Here is a 20,842-nt window from a genome sequence, read left to right on the forward strand (position 1 = left end):
TTTTAACTTGCTCTTTTTTTATTTTATCTTCTAAACCTACCCCCTTCCCATAAGAATTCACTATGTTAGACATTCCTTCAGACTTCTCAGTGAAGACCGAAACAAAGAAGTCATTAAGCATCTCTGCCATTTCCAAGTTTCCTGTTACTGTTTCTCCCTCCTCACTGAGCAGTGGGCCTACCCTGTCCTTGGTCTTCCTCTTACTTCTAATGTATTGATAAAAAATCTTCTTGTTTCCCTTTATTCCCATAGCTAGTTTGAGCTCATTTTGTGCCTTTGCCTTTCTAATCTTGCCCCTGCATTCCTGTGTTATTTGCCTATATTAATCCTTTGTAATCTGACCTAGTTTCCATTTTTTATGTGACTCCTTTTTATTTTGTAGGTCATGCAAGATCTCGTGGTTAAGCCAAGGTGGTCTTTTGCCACATTTTCTATCTTTCCTACCCATCGGAATAGCTTGCTTTTGGGCCCTTAATAGTGTCCCTTTGAAAAACTGCCAACTCTCCTCAGTTGTTTTTCCCCTCAGTCTTGATTCCCGTGGGACCTTACCTATCAGCTCTGAGCTTACCAAAATCCGCCTTCCTGAAATCCATTGTCTCTATTTTGCTGTACTCCCTTCTACCCTTCCTTAGAATTGCAAACTCTATGATTTCATGATCACTTTCACCCAAGCTTCCTTCTACTTTCAAATTCTCAACAAGTTCCTCCCTATTTGTTAAAATCAAGTCTAGAACAGCTTCCCCCCTAGTAGCTTTTTCAACCTTCTGAAATAACAAGTTGTCTGCAATGCAGTCCAGGAACTTATTGGATAGTCTGTGCCCCGCGGTGTTATTTTCCCAACATATATCTGGATAGTTGAAGTCCCCCATCACCACCAAATCTTGGGCTTTGGATGATTTTGTTAGTTGTTTAAAAAAAACCTCATCCACCTCTTCCACCTGGTTAGGTGGCCTGTAGTAGACTCCTAGCACGACATCACCCTTGTTTTTTACCCTTTTATCCTAACCCAGAGACTCTCAATACTTCCGTCTCCTATGTCCATCTCCACGTCAGTCCAAGTGTGTACATTTTTAATATATAAGGCAACATCTCCTCCCTTTTTCCCTTGTCTATCCTTCCTGAGCAAACTATACCCATCCACACCAACATTCCAATCATGTGTATTATCCCACCAAGTTTCAGTGATGCTTAATAGTGTGTGTGTATGGCCAGTATGCACTCCTGGGACTCTGTTGTATTTGTTTGTTCTATTATCAAAGGTGCATGTTGAGTTTAAATTCTTATGGAAGTTTAAAAATAAATCAGATCTTGGATTACCTTTGTTTTAATACGTGTGCACACAGTTGGACAGTATGTAAATAACTGAGCGTATTGTTATTGACATTCACGTCTCCATAGCAGGGATTATAAATTACTTCCAGTTGTATAGCAGTTCATTTCTGGATTGGCTGGATTCTCTGTCTCGGACTCTCATGGAGGTGGCAGGCCATTACTGGGCTTTCTCTGGTGTTTCCCTAGTAGACGTGCAGAGCTTGAACTGCGTTTTATGTATTTTCCCTGGTGTCTTTGCTTTAGTTGGGGCTTTTGAGGAGGCGTTTTGGGCCAACCCGTGTGTGTCGTAGTAGGAGGCAACAGCTCTTGTGGTTTGAATTTCTTCTCTTGTCTGTGGCTTTTAATTTGTTTGTGTCTGAAATGTGCTGGTTTACTGCTGGAAAGTTTTTACTGTTGTTTTTCTGAGGAAGTGATAGTTCCTGGAGGGATTTTTTGTTGCTTGCTGAAGGTACAGCAATTGTTTTATTTTTAACTATGCACACTTGCTCGCTCGCTCGCTCAGACATCCCAGCCCCATTGAAGTCAAAGGCAAAGTTCCTATTCCCAGGAGGGCTAGGATTTCATCCTCTTTTATTTCTGACCTGACTTCTAGTGCTGCTACTGCTATGGCTTCATCTTGTTTCCTCTTCTCTGCATCTCCAGTGTTCTCATAGACTCATAGACTTTAAGGTCAGAAGAGACCGTTATGATCATCTAGTCTGACCTCCTTCTCATCTTCCCCTCTGATTGCCTCACCATATCCCTTTATCAACTTTTGCTTCTCTTCCTCCCCATTTCTGGTCATGTGACCACTACTTCATTCTCTTTCCTACCACCTCCCTTCTATTTCCTCCCACCTTTCCTCCCAGCCCTTATAAATCTTATGCTCCCAAATGTGTTTACTTTTCGTTCTCCTCTGCCTTGCTCCTTGTCACCTTCAGATGTTATACAGGTTCCTAGGTCCCTTATTCTTGTTCTCCCATCTTCAATCCCATCTCCTTCCCTTGCATTCCGTATTTAATGCACCTAACTTTGTTCCCATCCTTTTGTTCTTTTCCCTTCCTTCTCAACAGCTGTGTTCATTCATTCATTCTCTCTCTCTCTCTCTGCCATTTTTAGCCCCCTTGTCTGCCTCCCTCTATTTTCTTTGCCTTCACTTAAATCTAGCTGTCTCCTTTTGACTTTCTGTGGCCATCCTCTGACAGATTCGTAGAATCTCCTTTCCCCTTCTCCTTCCAACAGCTTCTCTTCTTTTCAGGTCCATCTTGCCAACCTTTTACTACTGTTCAAGTTGTTGTCATCTTCCATCCTGGCTCAGTTCTTTTTTTTGGTGATTCTGAACAAATTCAGCTTTTATGTTGATGATCCCTCCATCTCCCTGGTGAAATCTCTTCCCTTGTTTTCTCCTATTGACGGTCCCCAGTTCCTTTGATCTATAGCTTCTCTCCCACCAGGGGCCCATAGGAGGCCACCACAACCCCAAAAGTGGCCATGTAGCTAAGGTTGCTGGGGATGTGCAGAATCAGCACATCCCATCAATAGCTTGCTGCGAACTCAATCACCCAGTCTCCAGGAGAGGCCAGTGGTGAACCCTTACCTCAGAATGCAACAGATTTCACTGGTATAGAGAGGTGTAATTTCTGAAACTGGTTCAAGGTCTTGTTCTCCTGACTCTGTTGCACTTAAGTAACACATACACTTCACTCACCCATCCCCCAATAGTTGTTTTTATTCAAAGCCATGCATCTGGGGATTTTAATCTGCGTACAGCCAAAAAATCACGGGCATGCATAGAACACAGAGTAGTGACTGACTTGAATTATTGGGAGGTGGGGGAGGGAAGTGTGTGGGGCTAGGGGGGCAAGGGGAAGGCTGGCAGAAAGAGAGAGATGCATGCATACACACAGCAGAAGGCCTTTCTGGAAGATCTGTAAGTGCAGGGTTGTTCATAAAACCTACCTTAAAAAGCATGATGATCTGTAACATACAGCTTGAATTTGTACTAAAAGGGGAAGGGGAGAGGAACGGAGTCAGAGAGTACTACTTTAAGCAGTTCGCTTTCAGAATAGCAATGTCCTCCCACAGGGCTCTGTCTGCTGCTTTGAATTCAGGGCCACAACTGATACTAACTTGAGGGATTGATTTTTATTGGTTGGGTGGCTGTGTTACCTGAAGCAGCCTGAGCGTCTTACAGATGAGGGCAACAGGAGAATCATTCTTCTGAACAAATTAGGTTGGCTTTTCTTTTTTTGGTTGTAAGATTCTATTGCTCACATGGACATGGTGTGGCAGGGAGAAAAATGGTGTCTGAAATACAGAGGCATAACCCAGAGGTCTACCTGATATATCCAGCATTTTTTCTTGTTGCCCTGGTGTACATTGGTGCCTTGTTTGCAAACGATGTTTTGGAACTCTTCCTTTGCTTAAACAGGGAGAAGATCCAGTTTATCCGGACAGAGGGAACACCTGGACTAGTGCGTCTATCCAGTGATGCAGACCTTGTCATGTTACTAAGGTAGGTAGCAGTGCTTCATAATGGACGGTTAGGAATATGCTGTGAACAGCTGGTGAAATGCCTTTCTGTGTATTGTGTGTACTGACTAGGTGACCTAAATGTCTTCCCTTCAGTTCTCAGAATTGCAGCTGGGGGAGCTACAGCAGAGGATTCAGACTCTTGATTTTCCAGTGCTGAGATTCCAGATGTCGATTATTAGCAGGGAGATCACATTTTTCATAGCAGTGCAGAAAAATGATTATCCCTGCGGGAAGGAGGGAGTAAAAGAGTACAATTCTGCAAGTAGAATTTAAACCCAGTTACAGTCTAAGCTACTATATGAATCTCTTGCAAGGAAAAGAATAAATGGGCTTGTCCTGATTGCCCTAAATTGTTCAGTTATAGTCATCGTTAGAAGGACAGAGATTTATATAGATCAGTACAGTTTGAAAGTCCCTGCTATGTGCTCCTTCAAGTATATTTTCTATTTAGCTCTGTGATTTGCAAGTACCAAGTTTTTGGAAGCTAGCACTAGATATTATTCTGTTATTTGAGCTAAACACTACACTGTCTGTCTTTCAACTATGCTGACAGTTTTTGCTCACTTTGTTGATGAGATGATTGGTTATCACTTTTTAGGAGTGGGGAACTGTCCCTTTAGTGTCTCCCACTTCAGCATTAGTTCAGAAAAGAGAGACAAAGGAGAAGTAATATCTTTTATTGGACTAACTTCTGTTGGTGAGAGAGACAAAATTTCAAGCTTACTTTTAAGAGCTCTTCTTTAAGTCATCAGACCTGTATAAACTTGAAAGCTTGTCTCTCTCACCAACAAAAGTTGGTCCGATAAAAGGTATTCCCTCACACATCTTCTCTCTCTCTCTCTCTCTAGTCCTAGGACCAATATGGCTACAACACTGCATACCCAGAAGAATAGGCAGCTGAGAGTTGCGTCTTTCTTATATCCGACACACTGTATTCTTATTAAGGGTGTAAATGTGATAGAGAAAAAACTGTTTTTCAGGGAAAATCTAATATGTCTTTAGAAAAAAGTTTTAAATTTAATGTTAAAAATAATCTAAATTATGAAGTGTCCACATTAATATAATTATTATTTGGGGGTGACATTGCATGAGCATAATGGTCCCTTTTGGCCTTAAAATCTGTGAATTAATTAAAAGCTATTTTAGTCCGAAACTATGTTGATGCTATTTAAAGAAAAAATAAAAAGAATAGAAGACAACAACAAAACTGTAAGATTTTTTATTGGTACATAATACATGAAGAGGTCACAAGTTTTACAGAGAGAAACCGAGGTTCAGTTCTATTTCTGTTTTAAATAGACATGCTATAAATCATTTTGTCATGGCTGCTTGAATGTATTTTTCTGTTAATCTGTAAATTCTGCTAATACCAAAGACTTCAAGTAATTCTTATAATGGAAATGCAATAATTTGATTCTATATTGATATCTATAAACACACATAATTTAAAAAAATTAAAGACAAAGAGCACCACCACAAAAATGTACAAAACCAAATATCTGATTTTTCAGATTTTATTTACTTAACACACTTCTTAAAATCATATGTTTACAATGACTTTCTCTTAGTTTAACTATTAAGAGATTTGATCAGTGATTAGCCCTCTTTTCAGTCCTAATAATAATCATTGTACTCAGGAAATGCATTATTGAATATATGATTTCTGTGTTTCCCTTGATTCTCAAGAGCCTCAGTGGTGTACCTCAGAATTTACTAAGCTGGGTTGAGTTATTCGGTAAATTAGCTATAGGGTGATAGTAAATATTGATGTAAAAGCAGAGATTGAGTAGTTTAAAACAGTAATTTAGTGTGTGTACCTGATTTCTTATTTTAGAGTTAAACAGGAAAAACAAATTATAAAATGTTCTACCAGGAGCAAGACTGGGCTGCTTCTCTATGCATCCTTGTCTTCACTTCATTCAGAATTTCTTACTGCTGGAGAATTTTCTTACTGCTGGAGAACATTACACAAATTGTAAAATGTTTTCTACCATGTATCAATAAAACTCAAATTTCAGCTGAATATAAACATTTTTTCTATAGAGGGAATGAAGGTGCCTTAGTTAAAATAGCCAGAGAATAACTGATGTAACACAATATTCTGTTTCAGAGATGGGGTTCTTAGGAAGAGATAATTTGCACTTTGAGCTTGTAAACATACCATTAGGTTGTATCCTATGCAGTTCTAGTTTTATCTTGATAGTTTAAACACAATCAGGTTTTTAATTTATTCCCAGATTGAACCAGTTTTTTCAGATTTTATCCACACTTGAAGAGTGTAGTTCAACTTTTTTCTGTGAAAAAACATATTATAAACTGCAGATGATTTTTTAGGAGTGCAAAAATATTACCAATAAATATCCATTCCACCACCACCCCCAACCATTCACAAAGAACTATTGCTGGTATCAGTAATGAACAATTTTGATATTAATTATGTTTTTTTAACCAGTTAGATTACTATATCACTCAGAAATGAGAGAACCACAAGACAGTGATGTATTGTACAGTCTAACAATTGAAAATAAAGATTGTCATTTAACTAGTTGATTCAATGTGTATGTGTTGTGGTAAATTCAACAACTATGCTATTTCATATTTTATTTTTTATCCATATTATGTAAAAACACTATAAACATGTCTGCTTTGGATGTTATGTTCTTGCCAATTTGAGAAAAATCAATGAGATTTAGAGATATGCAAACATTCCATACATTGTCTATGAATTAGGGCTACAATTAATTGCAGTTAACTTAAGTGATTAATGCTATTTGAAGAAATAGTTGTGATTAACTGCCGTTTTAAACTGGTGTTGTAAGGTATTTACTTGCCAGGTATTCGAAACTTTCATATGCCCCTTCATACTTTGACCACCATTCTAGAGGACATGCTTCCATACTGAATTTAAATTGGTATTCTGTTATTGTTTAACAATGCAGTTAAAAGTCTGATTAATCACAACTATTTTTTAATCTCGCAAATAATTGTGATTATTTTTAATCGTTTGACAGCCCCACTGTTAAACAATAATAGAATACCAGTTTAAATTTATTATAAATATTTTTGGATTTTTTTACATTTTCAAATATATTGATTTCAGTTACAACACAGAATACAAAGTGTACAGTGCTCACTTTATATTTTTATTACAAATATTTGCACTGTAAAAATGATAAACAAAAGGAATAATATTTTTCAGTTCTACTGTACTACTGTAGTGCAGACTCTTTATCATGAAAATGCAACTTACAAATGTAAAATTATTATTTTACATAACTGCACTCAAAAACAAAACAATGTAAAACTTTAGAGCCTTCCAGTCCACTCAGTCCTACTTCTCGTTCAGCCAATTGCTAAGACAGACAAGTTTGTTTACATTTGCAGGAGATAATGTTGCCACCTTCTTATTTACAATGTCACCTGAAAGTGAGAACAGGCATTCACATGACGTTGTAGCTGGTGTTGTAAGGTATTTACTTGCCAGGTATTCTAAACTTTCATATGCCCCTTCATACTTTGACCACCATTCTAGAGGATATGCTTCCATACTGAGTTTAAATTGGTATTCTGTTATTGTTTAACAATGCAGTTAAAAGTGATTAATCACAACTATTTTTTAATCTCGCAAATAATTGTGATTATTTTTAATTGTTTGACAGCACCACTATGAACTATTAAATGGTATCTAAATTAGAGATATTTCAGTGTTTCAGGCTGTGAAAGTTACACTGTACTTCCTAGAAAACATTTTAAAATCACAGAAAAATGGTGAGGCATACTGAAGCCTAACCTGGTGAAAACTCTATATGATACATTTTTCTCTGTGCCTGACGTGTTTAGTAAGAATAAATGAAGCATTTATTTCTAGTAGACTAAAGTGTATATTGTTCAGTTCACTAAGCCAATTCACACGATTGATTACACGAGAAGTTCAGAGTATTTGTCTCTGTTCTTATGTACAGTATTACACATATTTGTACAGGACAGTGCCATGAATGTTAATGGTGTGTTGGCAGGGAAAATATGTAAGCAGAAGTATACAACAATGTAACTTTTAAAGGGTTCATTAAATACATGGGCCTTAGTTTTGAAAACAAATACACATCATCACATTGAGATGTCACACACAACACTACAAACTGTGACTTCACAGTCACTTGCAAGATTCCAGCCCTTGTTATACGGAGATAACATTGAAAGAAGGGCAACAAACCCCTTCCTTTTTTGCATTCTGAGCATGCACATGGGAGATAGGTGAGTGACTTTCTAAAAACCAGGCTGGCTTTGAAGGCCACAGCTATTGCTAGAAAGTAGAAAATATCCTTGGCTCAGATAAACATCTTCTGTTTTCTCCTCTTTGCTCCTTTTTACCAGTTTGTTCGAAGAAGAAATAATGTCATACGTGCCGCCACATGCCTTACTTCATCCCAGTTATTGCCAGTCCCCAAGAGGTTCTCCAGTATCCTCACCTCAGAACTCTCCAGGTAAATTTTGTTGACGTTTACAGTGGGATCTTTATAGAGCAATTTCAGATATTTAGTGTGGACCAATAAGACCAGGGAATAAGAGTTTTGTCATTGACTTCACTGAGACCAGGATTTTAGCCTCTGAACAAAAGCAGAAAAGGAATTCTTTGGCTGTTGGACAACTTTTTCTATAATTACTTCATTATATTGACAGATTTAGTTCTGCATGATGTTTCTCAGAAGAGCCCTTTTTTTGTAAAACATGAAAGTCTTTCCAGATGATGAGGTCCTAGACAGGGAGATAATGAGAATCCACTGTAGTCCAACAGAGGTTGAAGTTACACAACAAAAGTATACAAATAATGTAAATGAAACATTATTATTTACTCTCCAATTCTGAAGAGTGTAGTCTCATTTTCATATGCAGTAGGAACATATAGCTATGTGTATGGAGTTTAATTTCCATGATTATTGCTCTTTAGTCTGTAAATAATGTCTAAATGACTGTATTTATTGGAGGTCGTAGCACTGCTGATCTGACTGCAGAGGTTTATTTGATGGATTCTTTACAGACTATAGTGTCTTGGTGGCCTTTTGAAATAAGTTGGTGTTCTCAGTCCAGTTCTGGTAGGGTTCCTCATCACAAAACCCACCACTGAAAGTGGTGGTAATTGGCACTCTTGTGAGCGTTTTCACCAGAGTAGTTAGAGATTGAGGTCCTGACCCAGCAAAGCACTTAAGCCCAAGCTTAGCTTTAAGCATGTGAGTAGTCCCATTGACTTCACAACACAAATGAGGAAACTAAAATACCCTGTCACCCTGAGAGATGATCTTTCCAGTTCAGGGTCTTGGAAAGTGTGCTGTAGCTTACACTGCCCCTGCCCATGCAGTCCACATTCTGTAGAACAGCCTGTAAGGATGTCAGTATAATATCTTTCATGAGCACTAAGATTTACTTTAAAAACATTGTTGGAAACATATTTTTGAAAAGGAAAATTAAAAAAAATTCATTGGTGGTATTCTTGTTCTTAAAGGGGAAATAATAGTACACTATTCTGATAGGTCTGCTTCTTATTTTCTTGCAAGGCATGGTAAGTTTACTTAATACTGCTGTAAATTTTTTTTCAATGGGTTTGGGGATTCTCTTTGCAAACAAATTGAAATACAATAGTTGTATGGCAGCCTCATTTCATAGGCCTGCTATTAACAAGGATAACCTTTTCAAAACACATGACTTAGGCTCTTAAGTGCCTGAATCACCTTTGAAAATGGGACTTAGGCACTTATAAACCTAAGTGCCATCGTTTAGCAATGAGAATTAGGTACCTAAGTCATTTTAGCACCTCTGAAAATTTTATTTCTACTGCACACAGCACACCGTGGCCTAGTAACTGTTGTAATCCCCCAAAGTATTAGTTTCATCACAATACTATAATAATCTCATTACAGTATTTTTGTAATGCTGCTGTCATTATTAATTTACATTTTGCTTCACATAATTATATCCCAGTTTTCTTGAGATCAGAGCTCTGTTGCTGCAGCAGAACTAAGGCCTAATCCTATTTCTGATTCTAGCAAACTAGCGTGCTGGGGCATGAACCTCTCAAACTGGAAACTTGTCTTGGGCTCACAATGAGATTTGACAATAAGAAAAATATGTGTTCAAACTGGCAAAACTTGTTTCCAACTGATTTGAAAGGGTTCACACTGGGGCACCAAAGCCTAGAGGGCTGAGGAATAAGGGGGGGTGACAACAGTTATACAAAGTCAGACTGCTGTCACTTACCATGTGTTTAAGAGTGTGCATAGTGCAACTCAAGCCTGCTGCTGCACAATGATCGTTTGAAACTACCAGCTGCACATTTGCCGTCACGTCGCCCATTATGGTCTCATCTGCCATGCCAGGATGTTAGGGTGGAAACATTCTGGCGAGAGGAATGGATCTGTCATAATTCCCAATCAGTCCCTCATCGCCAACCCTACAATCTGCCCGCCTGGTTTTGACCTGCCCCGTTGCCAATCGTCCCTGTTGAACAGGTTCCAAACGGGCAAGGTCTCTGTGCAGTCATCCAGTATTGCTGAGGCTTTCGTGACAGCCCTCTATGCAGCTGCGGCACAACACAGACGATGACACACACTGTCAATGAATGCCTGCTGACTAGGTTCGGCGGTGGCCTAGAAGAACTGCATCATGCCATTGAAGATGCCATCACTTGGCTAGATGACTGTGCACACACTAAATATATCTGTCTGCAAACGTACACTTTAGAACTTAGTGACAATATCTGTGCATGTTTAAATAGTGATTAATAATTTAGTTAATTCAGACTAAATTATTTCAAATGAAGCAAAGCCTGTTTTCTCCTCTGAGGTCCACATACAGCAGTTTGATGTTTTCAGATATAGTTGGCCTTATTTTATTGGAAAGGAATAGTGATAAATAAGTAAGATGAAAAATGTGGGCTGAGACAAGACCACACCTGGAAAATTCAAGCCCATAAGAAAGGTGATCAGAATGTTGTGTTTTTGTAGTCTTGCACTCATCCCAACAGAACTAATAATCCACGCCCCATTCTCACAAGCCTAGGGTAGCATGTGTGTGTCCTAAAAGTCAAAAGTCTGGGTTCTGTGGGACCCAAGGTGGGGACTCTTTACTGAAAACATCCTGCTACCACTGCCCTTCCAGCAGGGCGCTGTCAGCCTGAGCTCTTCAGCCTATCTCAATGGTGGCGTTCTGCTGGGAGAATGGTGATCTCTAAAACAGCAAGGGTCTGAAGCATTTGCCTTTTGTAGCTCAAACCAATACCTTGAACTTATGTGGAACCCAGTCAGAAGCCAGTCCAGGTCACAGAGCACGGTCATAAAGTTCTCCCTGCAAGAAGTTTTGCTAACCCGGCAGGCTGTTGCATGCTGCACTATCTGAAGGTTCCAGGTGATCATCATGAAATGTGATTCATTTCACTCTTAATATGGATTTTGTTGCTGTAGAACGAATGCTACTACTCTCCAGTCTTTAATTTGTAATGAAAGAGGTGCCGGGGCTCAAGCAGGTTTTTTTTTTTTTTTTTACACTTTCATAACTGATGTGGTGAGCCAGAGGTGATGGGGCTATGAACTGCCAAGCCCAGAGGTGCTGGGGATCATCTCTGGCACAAATTTAAGTGCTGGATATCTCCACACAGTCCATGAACTGGGTTGGCAGGAGGGGTATAATAGGTGTAAAATTCTCTTGAGGGGGTCCTTCTCATTAGATTTTGTTGTTTTAATAAAATCTTCTAAGAGGATTTAGGAATCCTAAATGGTTTGCAATGGATAAGGCCCCCTAACTTTCCAACAGACCTGTTAATGGGTCCTAATCTGCCCTGATAGAGCTGGATGTACAAAATCTGCTTTTTGCCCGCCCCCCCCCCAACAAAAAAAAGTGATGTGATCGAACTGGAAATCTTTGACGTGCTTTGGGGAGTGAAGGTACGGAGCTGTAGTGTCCGAGCGAAGGTGCTTTGAGGCATTTGGCTTCCTCAGAATACGCAAAAATAGAACACCTCAAGAGTGCAATGGGGAGTATCTTGCTCCCTTGCCTCCCAAAGAGAGGAGCGGTGCATGCTCTCAAAAATGCCTGCTGCTGCTGGTGACTAGCAGGCACACTTAAGTCTGGTCATGCCCCCATTTTAACTTGTCACTCCCATCCTAGGGCTATGGAGAATGACAGGCTACATTTGTATCTACATCAATACAGTTAAATTCCAATTATCCACATGTTATTTGTATTTCATATGAAATGTGTATTCTGTTTATCCAAAGCTTTGTCTGTATCCTGAGAATCTTGATAATCAGCGTTTACCTGTATAGTATTCAGCATTGGCAAAAGGGCACTAGCGATATAGAGGCTGCTCCTACATCCCTCTTTCTCACGCTACTCCATGGCATGCACCTGTGAAGGGCAAGACAGCAGTTTGCGCTGAGTTTTTCATGACTGTTTTGATAACTACTCTGTTCTGAACAGCTGTGAAATGTACATCCACAGCTAGTGTTACTGTTGTTGCTTACATTTGTGGCAGCTACTGTTCGCGTAGAAGCTATTTCTTGTTTGTTAAGAAGCAAGAAAAAATGAACATCCATATACATGCACCTTATTGCTGCTGCAAACTATGATCAGAAGGGATTCTAGCCTCTCAGTTCTCATTTCACCAAACACCCTGATGAGGGCCCGGATTCAGCAAAGTATATAAAGCACCTGTTTAAGGTGAAACACATAATTATTGTCATCCTTATCCAGAAAAGCACTAAATACATGCTTAATTGCTTTCCTGAACTGAGACCTAAATATTGAAATGTGAAGATTTTAGATTAATTTTTCTTACAGTTGCAATCTCTGTTCTAACAAACGCAAAAAGATAAATAGAAAACACATGTAATGGGCCTATCAGTCATTTGTTTTTGTGGATGACACCCTGTGACTTTTTAAGGACAGATCTTTGAAACAGGTCATCATTTCTACTGGGGCTCTATCTGTTTTGTATTGCCAGACGAGCTACTCTGTACAGCAAGGGGGTTATCTTTTTTAATTCCTTTTGAATTTCTTGCAGTGACACTAATCAGGCTGAACTTGCTGGCTTTGCTGTGAATGTGATGTTTAACTTTATAGGACTTGATTAATATCCATGTATCCTAAAATGTGGTGGTGTCAAATTAAAAGAAGATTTCTGAATGCAGAGGATACAGTTATAATAGGGATCAAGTCAGTGTTTTGATCAGTAACCTTAGTTACAGACCTCTTCAGCTACTGTGCTCTTCCATTAAAGGACACAAATAGTCACGAAATTACTCTCTCTATCTCTTTTGGAGACTATAATCTGTTTGAGACTTCAGCCTGATTACCCATATCATTTGTGGTTTTTGTAGCCCTTCCCCTCCCCTAACACTTTTGGTTCACAGGGTGGAAGTAATTGCTATAATTGCCCAGGAATTTCTTGGCAATTGCAGCTGATTTGCAGTGAGAGTTTGTCATGTGCTGACAGAATAATTTCTTGGTAATTTTTGAACCATGAAGCAATATGTTACCAGTTTTATTTATTTACCATGATGTATCTTTTAGCAAAAGTTTCCTTTGGGGGCTGTTACCGCAATGCAGATGAAAGGATGGGTTTGTCACGTTCTTTGGTGAGCTATAATTGTACCTCCCTCCAACCACCTCAAAATAATCTCCAAATAAACAAATGATGGGGAGGACATCAGTTAATGGACTGTATATATTTAAATGGCTACATATTTTAGAGTATTCAACAGAGAGGTCCAGCAGGAAGCACCTGGAATACTCATTAAAATATGAACAGCTACAGGAGGTTCATTTGATGTCTATGGTTTAATTTTCCAGAGATGTTCTGCACATGTCTCCTGGAACTCCAAAGATCTCCTGCAGTGTTCTCCCTCAGAGTCCAGTCTTTTGACTTTCAGGACACACACATGTTCTGCCTGGCTTCTGAGGATGGGGCATGGATTATTAGTTCTGATAGGTTGAGTGGCTGAGGGAAGGACTACAAAAACACAGCTTTCTGATAAACTTTCCTGAAGGGCTTGAATTCCTCTCACATGCACTACTCCCACCACTATCCTTCTGGTGACAGGGAAACACTTGGGATTCTTTAAGGGACCCATGCATGGCATTAGTTGTTGACCGATATGAGAAACAATTTCCTCTACCTCTCCCACAGCTGCCCAGAGACTGAGTACACAGCTTCTTCCAGCAGTTCCGGCCCAGAGGATGAGGATGCTACCTCATCCACTCCACCCTGCAAGCTGCTTCCTCACCCCAGCCTACTTGTCAGAGTCTCTGAGCACAGCCCCCTCCCATTTAGAATCTGAGCAAACTCCCTGCTCCTCCTCTTCCCCCTTTCCCTTGCTGAAAGCCAGGCACATTGCCTCCACAGTAATGACACCCCCTCTGCTGGGTTAGCCTTATACAAGGAGAGAAAAGAAAAGTGATATACTGAACTAGCTGATATTTTACTTATAAATAGCTTTAAAGCCAATTGCATGCACACATCAGTTTACTCACAAATGAGTAGTTAGGAGCCTAGCCATATTCTTAGGTGTAGGAAATGTCAACCTTCCAGGTATATTTTGAACTATATATTTCAATGATCTAGAGCCAAAGAGGGAGAGGAATTATTTAAAGTTTTAAGTAAGATGGGGTATGAGAATGAAATTAAAAAGGCAAAATGTAGGCTGAATCTGAGGGCACCTTCTTGCAATGAAAACTTTTGGGCTGTGGAATAGTCTTTCGAGGGAAGTAGAGGAAGTTCATTGACTGAGATGTTTAAAACTAGACTGGACTAAACACAAGAAGGTACCCCTGGCTACACAGCTCAATTAGGAGGGAGGTGAGATAAATCCCTCCCCCCCCCGCCTGTCACATTAGTATCAGTGATTTATTTGCCCAATTTGCAATAACTGTGCATAGAACTGTAGGTGGATATGCAATTTTTTTTTTGGCATACAGATATCTGTCTCTCTTTAAAGAACCGGTCCTTAAACTTGTATCTCAAAAAATGAATTCACCTTTTAGAGTCATATCTGAAAGAAGCTTAGTAGAGCCATTCATTTGACGCAGACATTTGAATGAAGAGAAAGGTCTTCAGTCTTTCCTCTCTCCCGGTATTCTTCTCCTTTGTTGTACTTCTCTGAGTAAATGTTTCCACAGTATCCTCTCCTCAGTAAAGTGAGAAACTCCATGCATTGAAAGAAGATGCATCATTTTAGTAGTCAAACACCGGTATTCATAAAATGTACATATGCTAAACAAAAGTTGGGTCTCTTCCAGTTTGTTCGTTTGGTTTTGTGGGGGTGGGGTGAGGGGATGGGTGCTTTGGATGGCTTCAGCGTTTTAGGACTTATTCTAAAGTGGTGAAGCCGTTGGACAAACAAAGAGCAATCAAAAACAGCTAACCCTACAGCAGGCATGGAGACACGGATCTCTTATCAGCTTATAAACTAGGATTTTAAAAGAAACCAAATGTGTCTATGCTTTCGGTCAGCAAAGAACCTTCTTTTCAGTCAGAGCTGGAATGTGATCCTTTGCATAGCTGCAGTTCATTTTCTGCTTGTTGTTTGCTGCAGGTACTCAGCGTGCTAATGCCAGAGCTCCAGCACCTTATAAAAGAGATTTTGAAGCCAAACTGAGGAACTTCTACAGGAAGCTGGAGACTAAAGGATATGGACAAGGGCCAGGGAAATTAAAGTATGTAGAAGCATCTTATCAAATAGGGTTTATCTCAGAGGCAGAACTTCTTTCCTTGCCAGTGTAAGAACCTCTTTCCTCTGGGAATCCCATTGGTAACATGATGGATTCTTGCACTCGTTGAATTAAATTTGAAGTGTGTTATAAGGCAGTCAAAGCCATCTCACTCACAGCAGAGAGCACATTTAAAGCATCTCTTCCCCATGTTACCTCCTACTGTAGTATCTTCATATGCACATTAATGCTACTGCAGTGGCAGAAAGTCCTTTGAAGAGCAGCACTCAAAGAAACAGGGAACAGTTGGGCCACTTCCATTGTATCAGTCACTGTGGGGCAAGTTGAAATAACTCTATATTCTTTTGTCTTGCCCAGCCACAAAAATAAATGTAGGTTCATATGATTCATCTTTGTGTAGATACAGAATCTTTACTGGGCAGAATTTGCATAATTAAATATTATTGCATTCCAAAGAATTTGAAACTTCTTGGGGCTGGTTTATTACAACAATGTAAAACCAAATAATCCATAACAGAAGTTCCAGACATGAAGTCCCCAGTGCAAGTAGTTATTAAAATACAAGACATTTCATCCCTCAATTTCCCCCATACCACACACTGGCACCTTTGATGGTGTCAGGGCTCTCAGTCCTCTCCTGTCCTTGTACCAGGACAGCCGCCCCTGCCCTTCCAACCCGAGTGCAACCCTGCTCTTCCCAGCGGGAACCCCCACAGCCTCTCTCCTATGAACATCCTTGCCAGGGGAGCTTCCCTCACTCCCACTGGCCCTCTCACAGCTCCTGGAAATGGGTTCAGCTCTCCAGCCCTGGAAATGTCAGTGGGTAAGCTCCTCCACAGCTCCGCTGCCTTCAGTCCTCTCCGACCATTGGTTCTGGCTGTCCGACTGAGAGACAGCAGGCAATTCCTGCTGCTGCTCCTGCTCCTCCTGCCTTCAACCCTCTCCAGCCCTGGCTCAGGAACTTTCTCTTGGGAACCACCCTCTGCTTCCTTCTGGGACTCCTCTAGTTTCTGGGTCTCTAGTAGCTCTCATCTTCCTGTCCTGACTGAACCAGTTTACTCTAATTTACTGGGATTTCCCCTCACTGGGTCTTTCCCTAATCCTTTATAGCCCCCAGCTGCTGCCCTCTTAATTGGGCACCTGCTTTGGCATACATGAGATTGGACCTACATCATGTACTGGGTCCAGCCACCGTGTGATAGAACTATTATGTTAAGAGATAATCATCACATGATATTTGTCTGATTTAAAAATAAATTCTGTGCCATGCACCAACTGTGATCCTAAAACTCCCATAAGTTAGCCAACTAAAAACCTACTTTTAGTGGAAAAGATAACTTTCTCCCAAAGAACCATCTTCCTGCCTGATTCTAGTTTTCTAGCTCCAATCACTGTGGCACTGGAGCTATTTTTTTTTAAATCACTGCATTTAGGAAGGGCAAGGTGTATTTTTCTTTGCCACTTAACCATTTTTGCTCAAAAAAAAGAACTAGATAAGTTCATGGAGGATAGACCATCAATGGCTATTAGGCAGGATGGGCCGGGATAGCATCCCTAGTCTGTTTGCCAGAAGCTGGGAATGAGCTACAGGGAATGGATCACTTGATGATTATCTGTTCTGTTCATTCCCTCTGGAACACCTAGCATTGGCCACTATTGGAAGACTGGATACTGGGCTAGATGGACCTTTGGTCTGACTCAGTATGGCTCTTCTTATGTTCTTATGTAAATTTTCCAAAAATTTTCACCTTTGGGCAGAGTCCAGCCCCTGATCATTTCTGGTGAACATTTCTTAAAATTATCAACAACTGAAAAAGGATTTAAATGGAAGTGCTCACCTATAATGTAATGGATTAAAAACTAAAAAATAAGCTGTAAAAAAGTGCTGCACAGAGCAGTTTGGCAAATAGCTTGTGCAAGAGGGTAGCCATTGCTAGCTATAAGGTCTATGATATATACATGCTCCTGTTACCTTGTTTTTCTGGGTTTGTGAACTACAGGTATATTTCTGATAGTATTTACCATCATACCATGAGGTTTTAAGCAAGAGAAACCAAACAATAGTTTATTTTTATACAAATAGGCCACTTTGTAATTAAATGTTGTTTCTATGGTGTTTGAACTTTTGCAAATAATATACTACTATAGCCACTTTGATATGACAGGTAGGAATAATTAGTAACACAATTTAAGGTGGTTATATTTCCTCCTATTCTTCCCCCTCTTCTCCCTAGGGGAATCCAATGCTTCATGAACATATTTTGGCCATGGACATAAATGTTCCGTTCTGTGTAGGACTTTGGCCATTATTCCAGACCCTTGAGTTTTTCTTCTACAAATTTTCCAGTAACTAAGGCATTACATTTTTTTCATTTAGTACCAAATTCTGCTCTGAAGACCATTTGCCACTCCAATTGGCATTGCTTGCTGTCCAGCTGTACCTCTTCTGTGCATAAATACAGGATATTAAACTCCGGGGCTGTCAATGCAGCCCCTTCCATCAAATTTTACCTTTTGCCTTGCACTATATTGCTTTAGTTGAAGAGCCAGATTCTCATTTTCCTTAAGGGCACTTTACACAGCCCTGGCATGGTAAACAGCTTTTAGAGTGGATTTAAATGCCCACTTCAAAACCGCTTCATGCAGCCAGAATGGTGCAAAGCAGACTTTGTGTAAATGAGAACTGGACTTGAAAAATGTAAAATACTGTTTCTTTATGTGAGAGATATTGTATTGAATTCTAAAGTATATCCAAGAATCACATAAGCTAACAGATATTAGCTGCTAAATCTGGATCAAATGGTTGTATAAAGAGGAGATTAAATATTGTTTGTATCCATTATCCTGCACAGTTACCATCCAGTGTAACTATGTGTTTTCATCTGCAGTTCACCTTTGTGAATTACTGTGTTTAAAATTTATCTCGCTGTGCAGATTAATCATCAGGAGAGACCACTTGCTGGAAGATGCCTTCAATCAGATTATGGGTTACTCAAGAAAAGACCTGCAGAGAAGTAAACTCTATGTCACATTTGTTGGAGAAGAAGGGTGAGTAGAACAGGGAAGTGGGCATGAACACATTAATCAACTATGTTTGCAGCTGTGCTTGGCTATTTTACCGTACTGCTGCGGTCTAGAGTGGAAAGAGGAAGGATTGTCATCAGGAAATGCCACATACATAAGCCTAGAACCTGCAGCTGTTCACACTTCACAAAGCCAAATCATTCATTGTGATGCTCTTGGTCATGCAGCTTTTTTTTTTTTAGCGTGTATCTCTATGTGTATGTGGCATTTCTGCTGTAACCAGTATATACTTCAGTGTGTCACTAAGGAAGCAAACAGACCCAAACTTAGTTGTCATTTAGTTTCTATTTCTTTCATCTCTACCAGTGTTTTCCTATGCATGCCGCAAGATAAGAGGTTTTTTTGATTGGTGGGAGTTAAATACAGGATGGACTAAAGGGCCAGTCATTCCAATTGCTCTGCACCCTCAACTCCCATTGAAATCAACGGGAATTAAGAGCCATGGCCACCTATCAGAGTCAGGTCCTTTGTCGCAAATAAAACTTTCAGACACAACTAGTCTGTTGCTATTTGTTAAATAAACAAGTGTTTCTAATATTCCACAGCCATGCAGCAAATGGTTAGCCTGCAGCTGACTGAATGCTGATATGTTGTAACATTTACGTGGTTTGCATTATGAGGCCAGGTTAGGAATTTGGTCAGAGCTCCTTTATCCAAATGAAACTTTGAACAATGTATTGCTTTTTTCTTCCCCCTTCCCCTCCATCAGTTCTTAAAGCCTTTTATAATGTATTATTTCATTAGACACAAAGAGACAAATCTTGACCACTGCCCAGGGGCTCCTGGCAGTGTAATCCAACACAGTTCAGCTGTGGAAGGGAATGCATATCTAATGCTCAGCACCAAGCCCTGCATTGCAGTGGCTCCTGGTATGACAGTACTCAGAAGATAGGTGGTGGTGGCAGGAGGTAGGTTGTGGGAGAGCATATCCAGAGGATTTGCCACTTTGTGGATCCTCTGTTTATCCTTCATGTTGTGGTAGTGATGTGTAAGGGGCATAGAGGGCTGCTTCAGCCAATAAACTGAAGTAGGTTCCACAGCCACATCACAACCTGACCTCTGCCTTGCCGAGCTGTTAGGCCAGGTGCTGGCATGACGATTTAACCAAAGGTCTGATTTTCAAATGGCAAAACATGCAGATTAATTTGAATTTTCAGACCTGATTTGTGTACACACAATTATTGGAAACATGCTTGAACATGACTAGTTGTTCATGTCTGACCTTTTATGAACATGATTAAAACTGTAATGACTGTAAACATACACTGAATTTCATTCATTTGTATTTCAGAGATTTTTGCACTGTCTTTAAGGGAGCTGTTGCAAAATAGGTCTCTAAACTCTGTAGTGTGTTTAAAGTTCATCCTCTACGGCCAAGTTTTAATATGACCTAGTCAAAGTTTTCAGGTAAAATGTGGTAGGGTCTCACCCTAGCTGCAAGTGTGGGCTTGTTCACATACATAATATCACCGTACTGCCTGGCACCATTCAGATTGATAGGTACTCTTGATCCAAGAAAAACCCAGAACTGGAATGGCAGGATTAAGGTGTTTTGATTGAGCTTATATCAGCCTTTGTTTTTACTACTAGCAGCTTCACCCAAATTTGAAATATATGAAAAATGATTGCAAATCATACATGAGAGAGTGGGAGAAGGGGAGAGGAAGAGCTGAAAAAATACAATAAGAAAATAAAACTAAAGTCAGTAGATTGTCTTCTTCCAGATCAGATCATGTCAGGTTTTTGCTTTTCAAAATGCAAAATGACAAGATGAAGAGTGGCCTGGATGAGGAAAGCACGTTACACACACCATTCCTTTCTCCCCTGATGGCCACCTCTGTGCAAGATGCCTTTCTTTGAGGAAAAGAATGAGTTATTTTATGAGTAACATCAAATCAAAATGACTAATCTCAACTTTATACAATCATTTGATCCAGTTTTGAGTGGTGAGAGGATGTATGCAAACAACTCTCTCAGCACAGAAGGTGCAAGGATGTGAACCATGCAGAACGGCTCATTCAGTTAGATATAGGAGGATGCATCTGTGGGGGAAGGAAAAGAAATAGTAGGAGAAATTTTGAAAGAAGCATGTTCTACCCCCCTCCCCCCACACACACACTCTCTTTTTAAATGCAGGCTAAACTATTGTTTGATAATTGGACAGTAATTTGGTTTTATATTTCTGTTCCTCATC

General features: G+C 39.9%; 1 protein-coding gene across 4 annotated transcripts in view; it reads left to right on the forward strand.

Annotated features, from left to right (window-relative positions):
- The window catches only part of HECW2 (HECT, C2 and WW domain containing E3 ubiquitin protein ligase 2), a 255,307-nt gene that overhangs the window by 207,428 nt on the left and 27,037 nt on the right, over positions 1–20,842 (forward strand). For all 4 annotated transcript variants that reach the window (XM_050969456.1, XM_050969458.1, XM_050969457.1 and 1 more), the window contains 4 exons: positions 3,743–3,826; positions 8,221–8,330; positions 15,429–15,549; positions 18,499–18,612. In XM_050969456.1, coding sequence (XP_050825413.1) covers positions 3,743–3,826; positions 8,221–8,330; positions 15,429–15,549; positions 18,499–18,612 — 429 coding nt within the window. The remainder of the gene's footprint in view (positions 1–3,742; positions 3,827–8,220; positions 8,331–15,428; positions 15,550–18,498; positions 18,613–20,842) is intronic.

This window comes from Gopherus flavomarginatus, chromosome 10 (assembly GCF_025201925.1).
Source record: "Gopherus flavomarginatus isolate rGopFla2 chromosome 10, rGopFla2.mat.asm, whole genome shotgun sequence".
NCBI lineage: Eukaryota > Metazoa > Chordata > Testudines > Testudinidae > Gopherus > Gopherus flavomarginatus.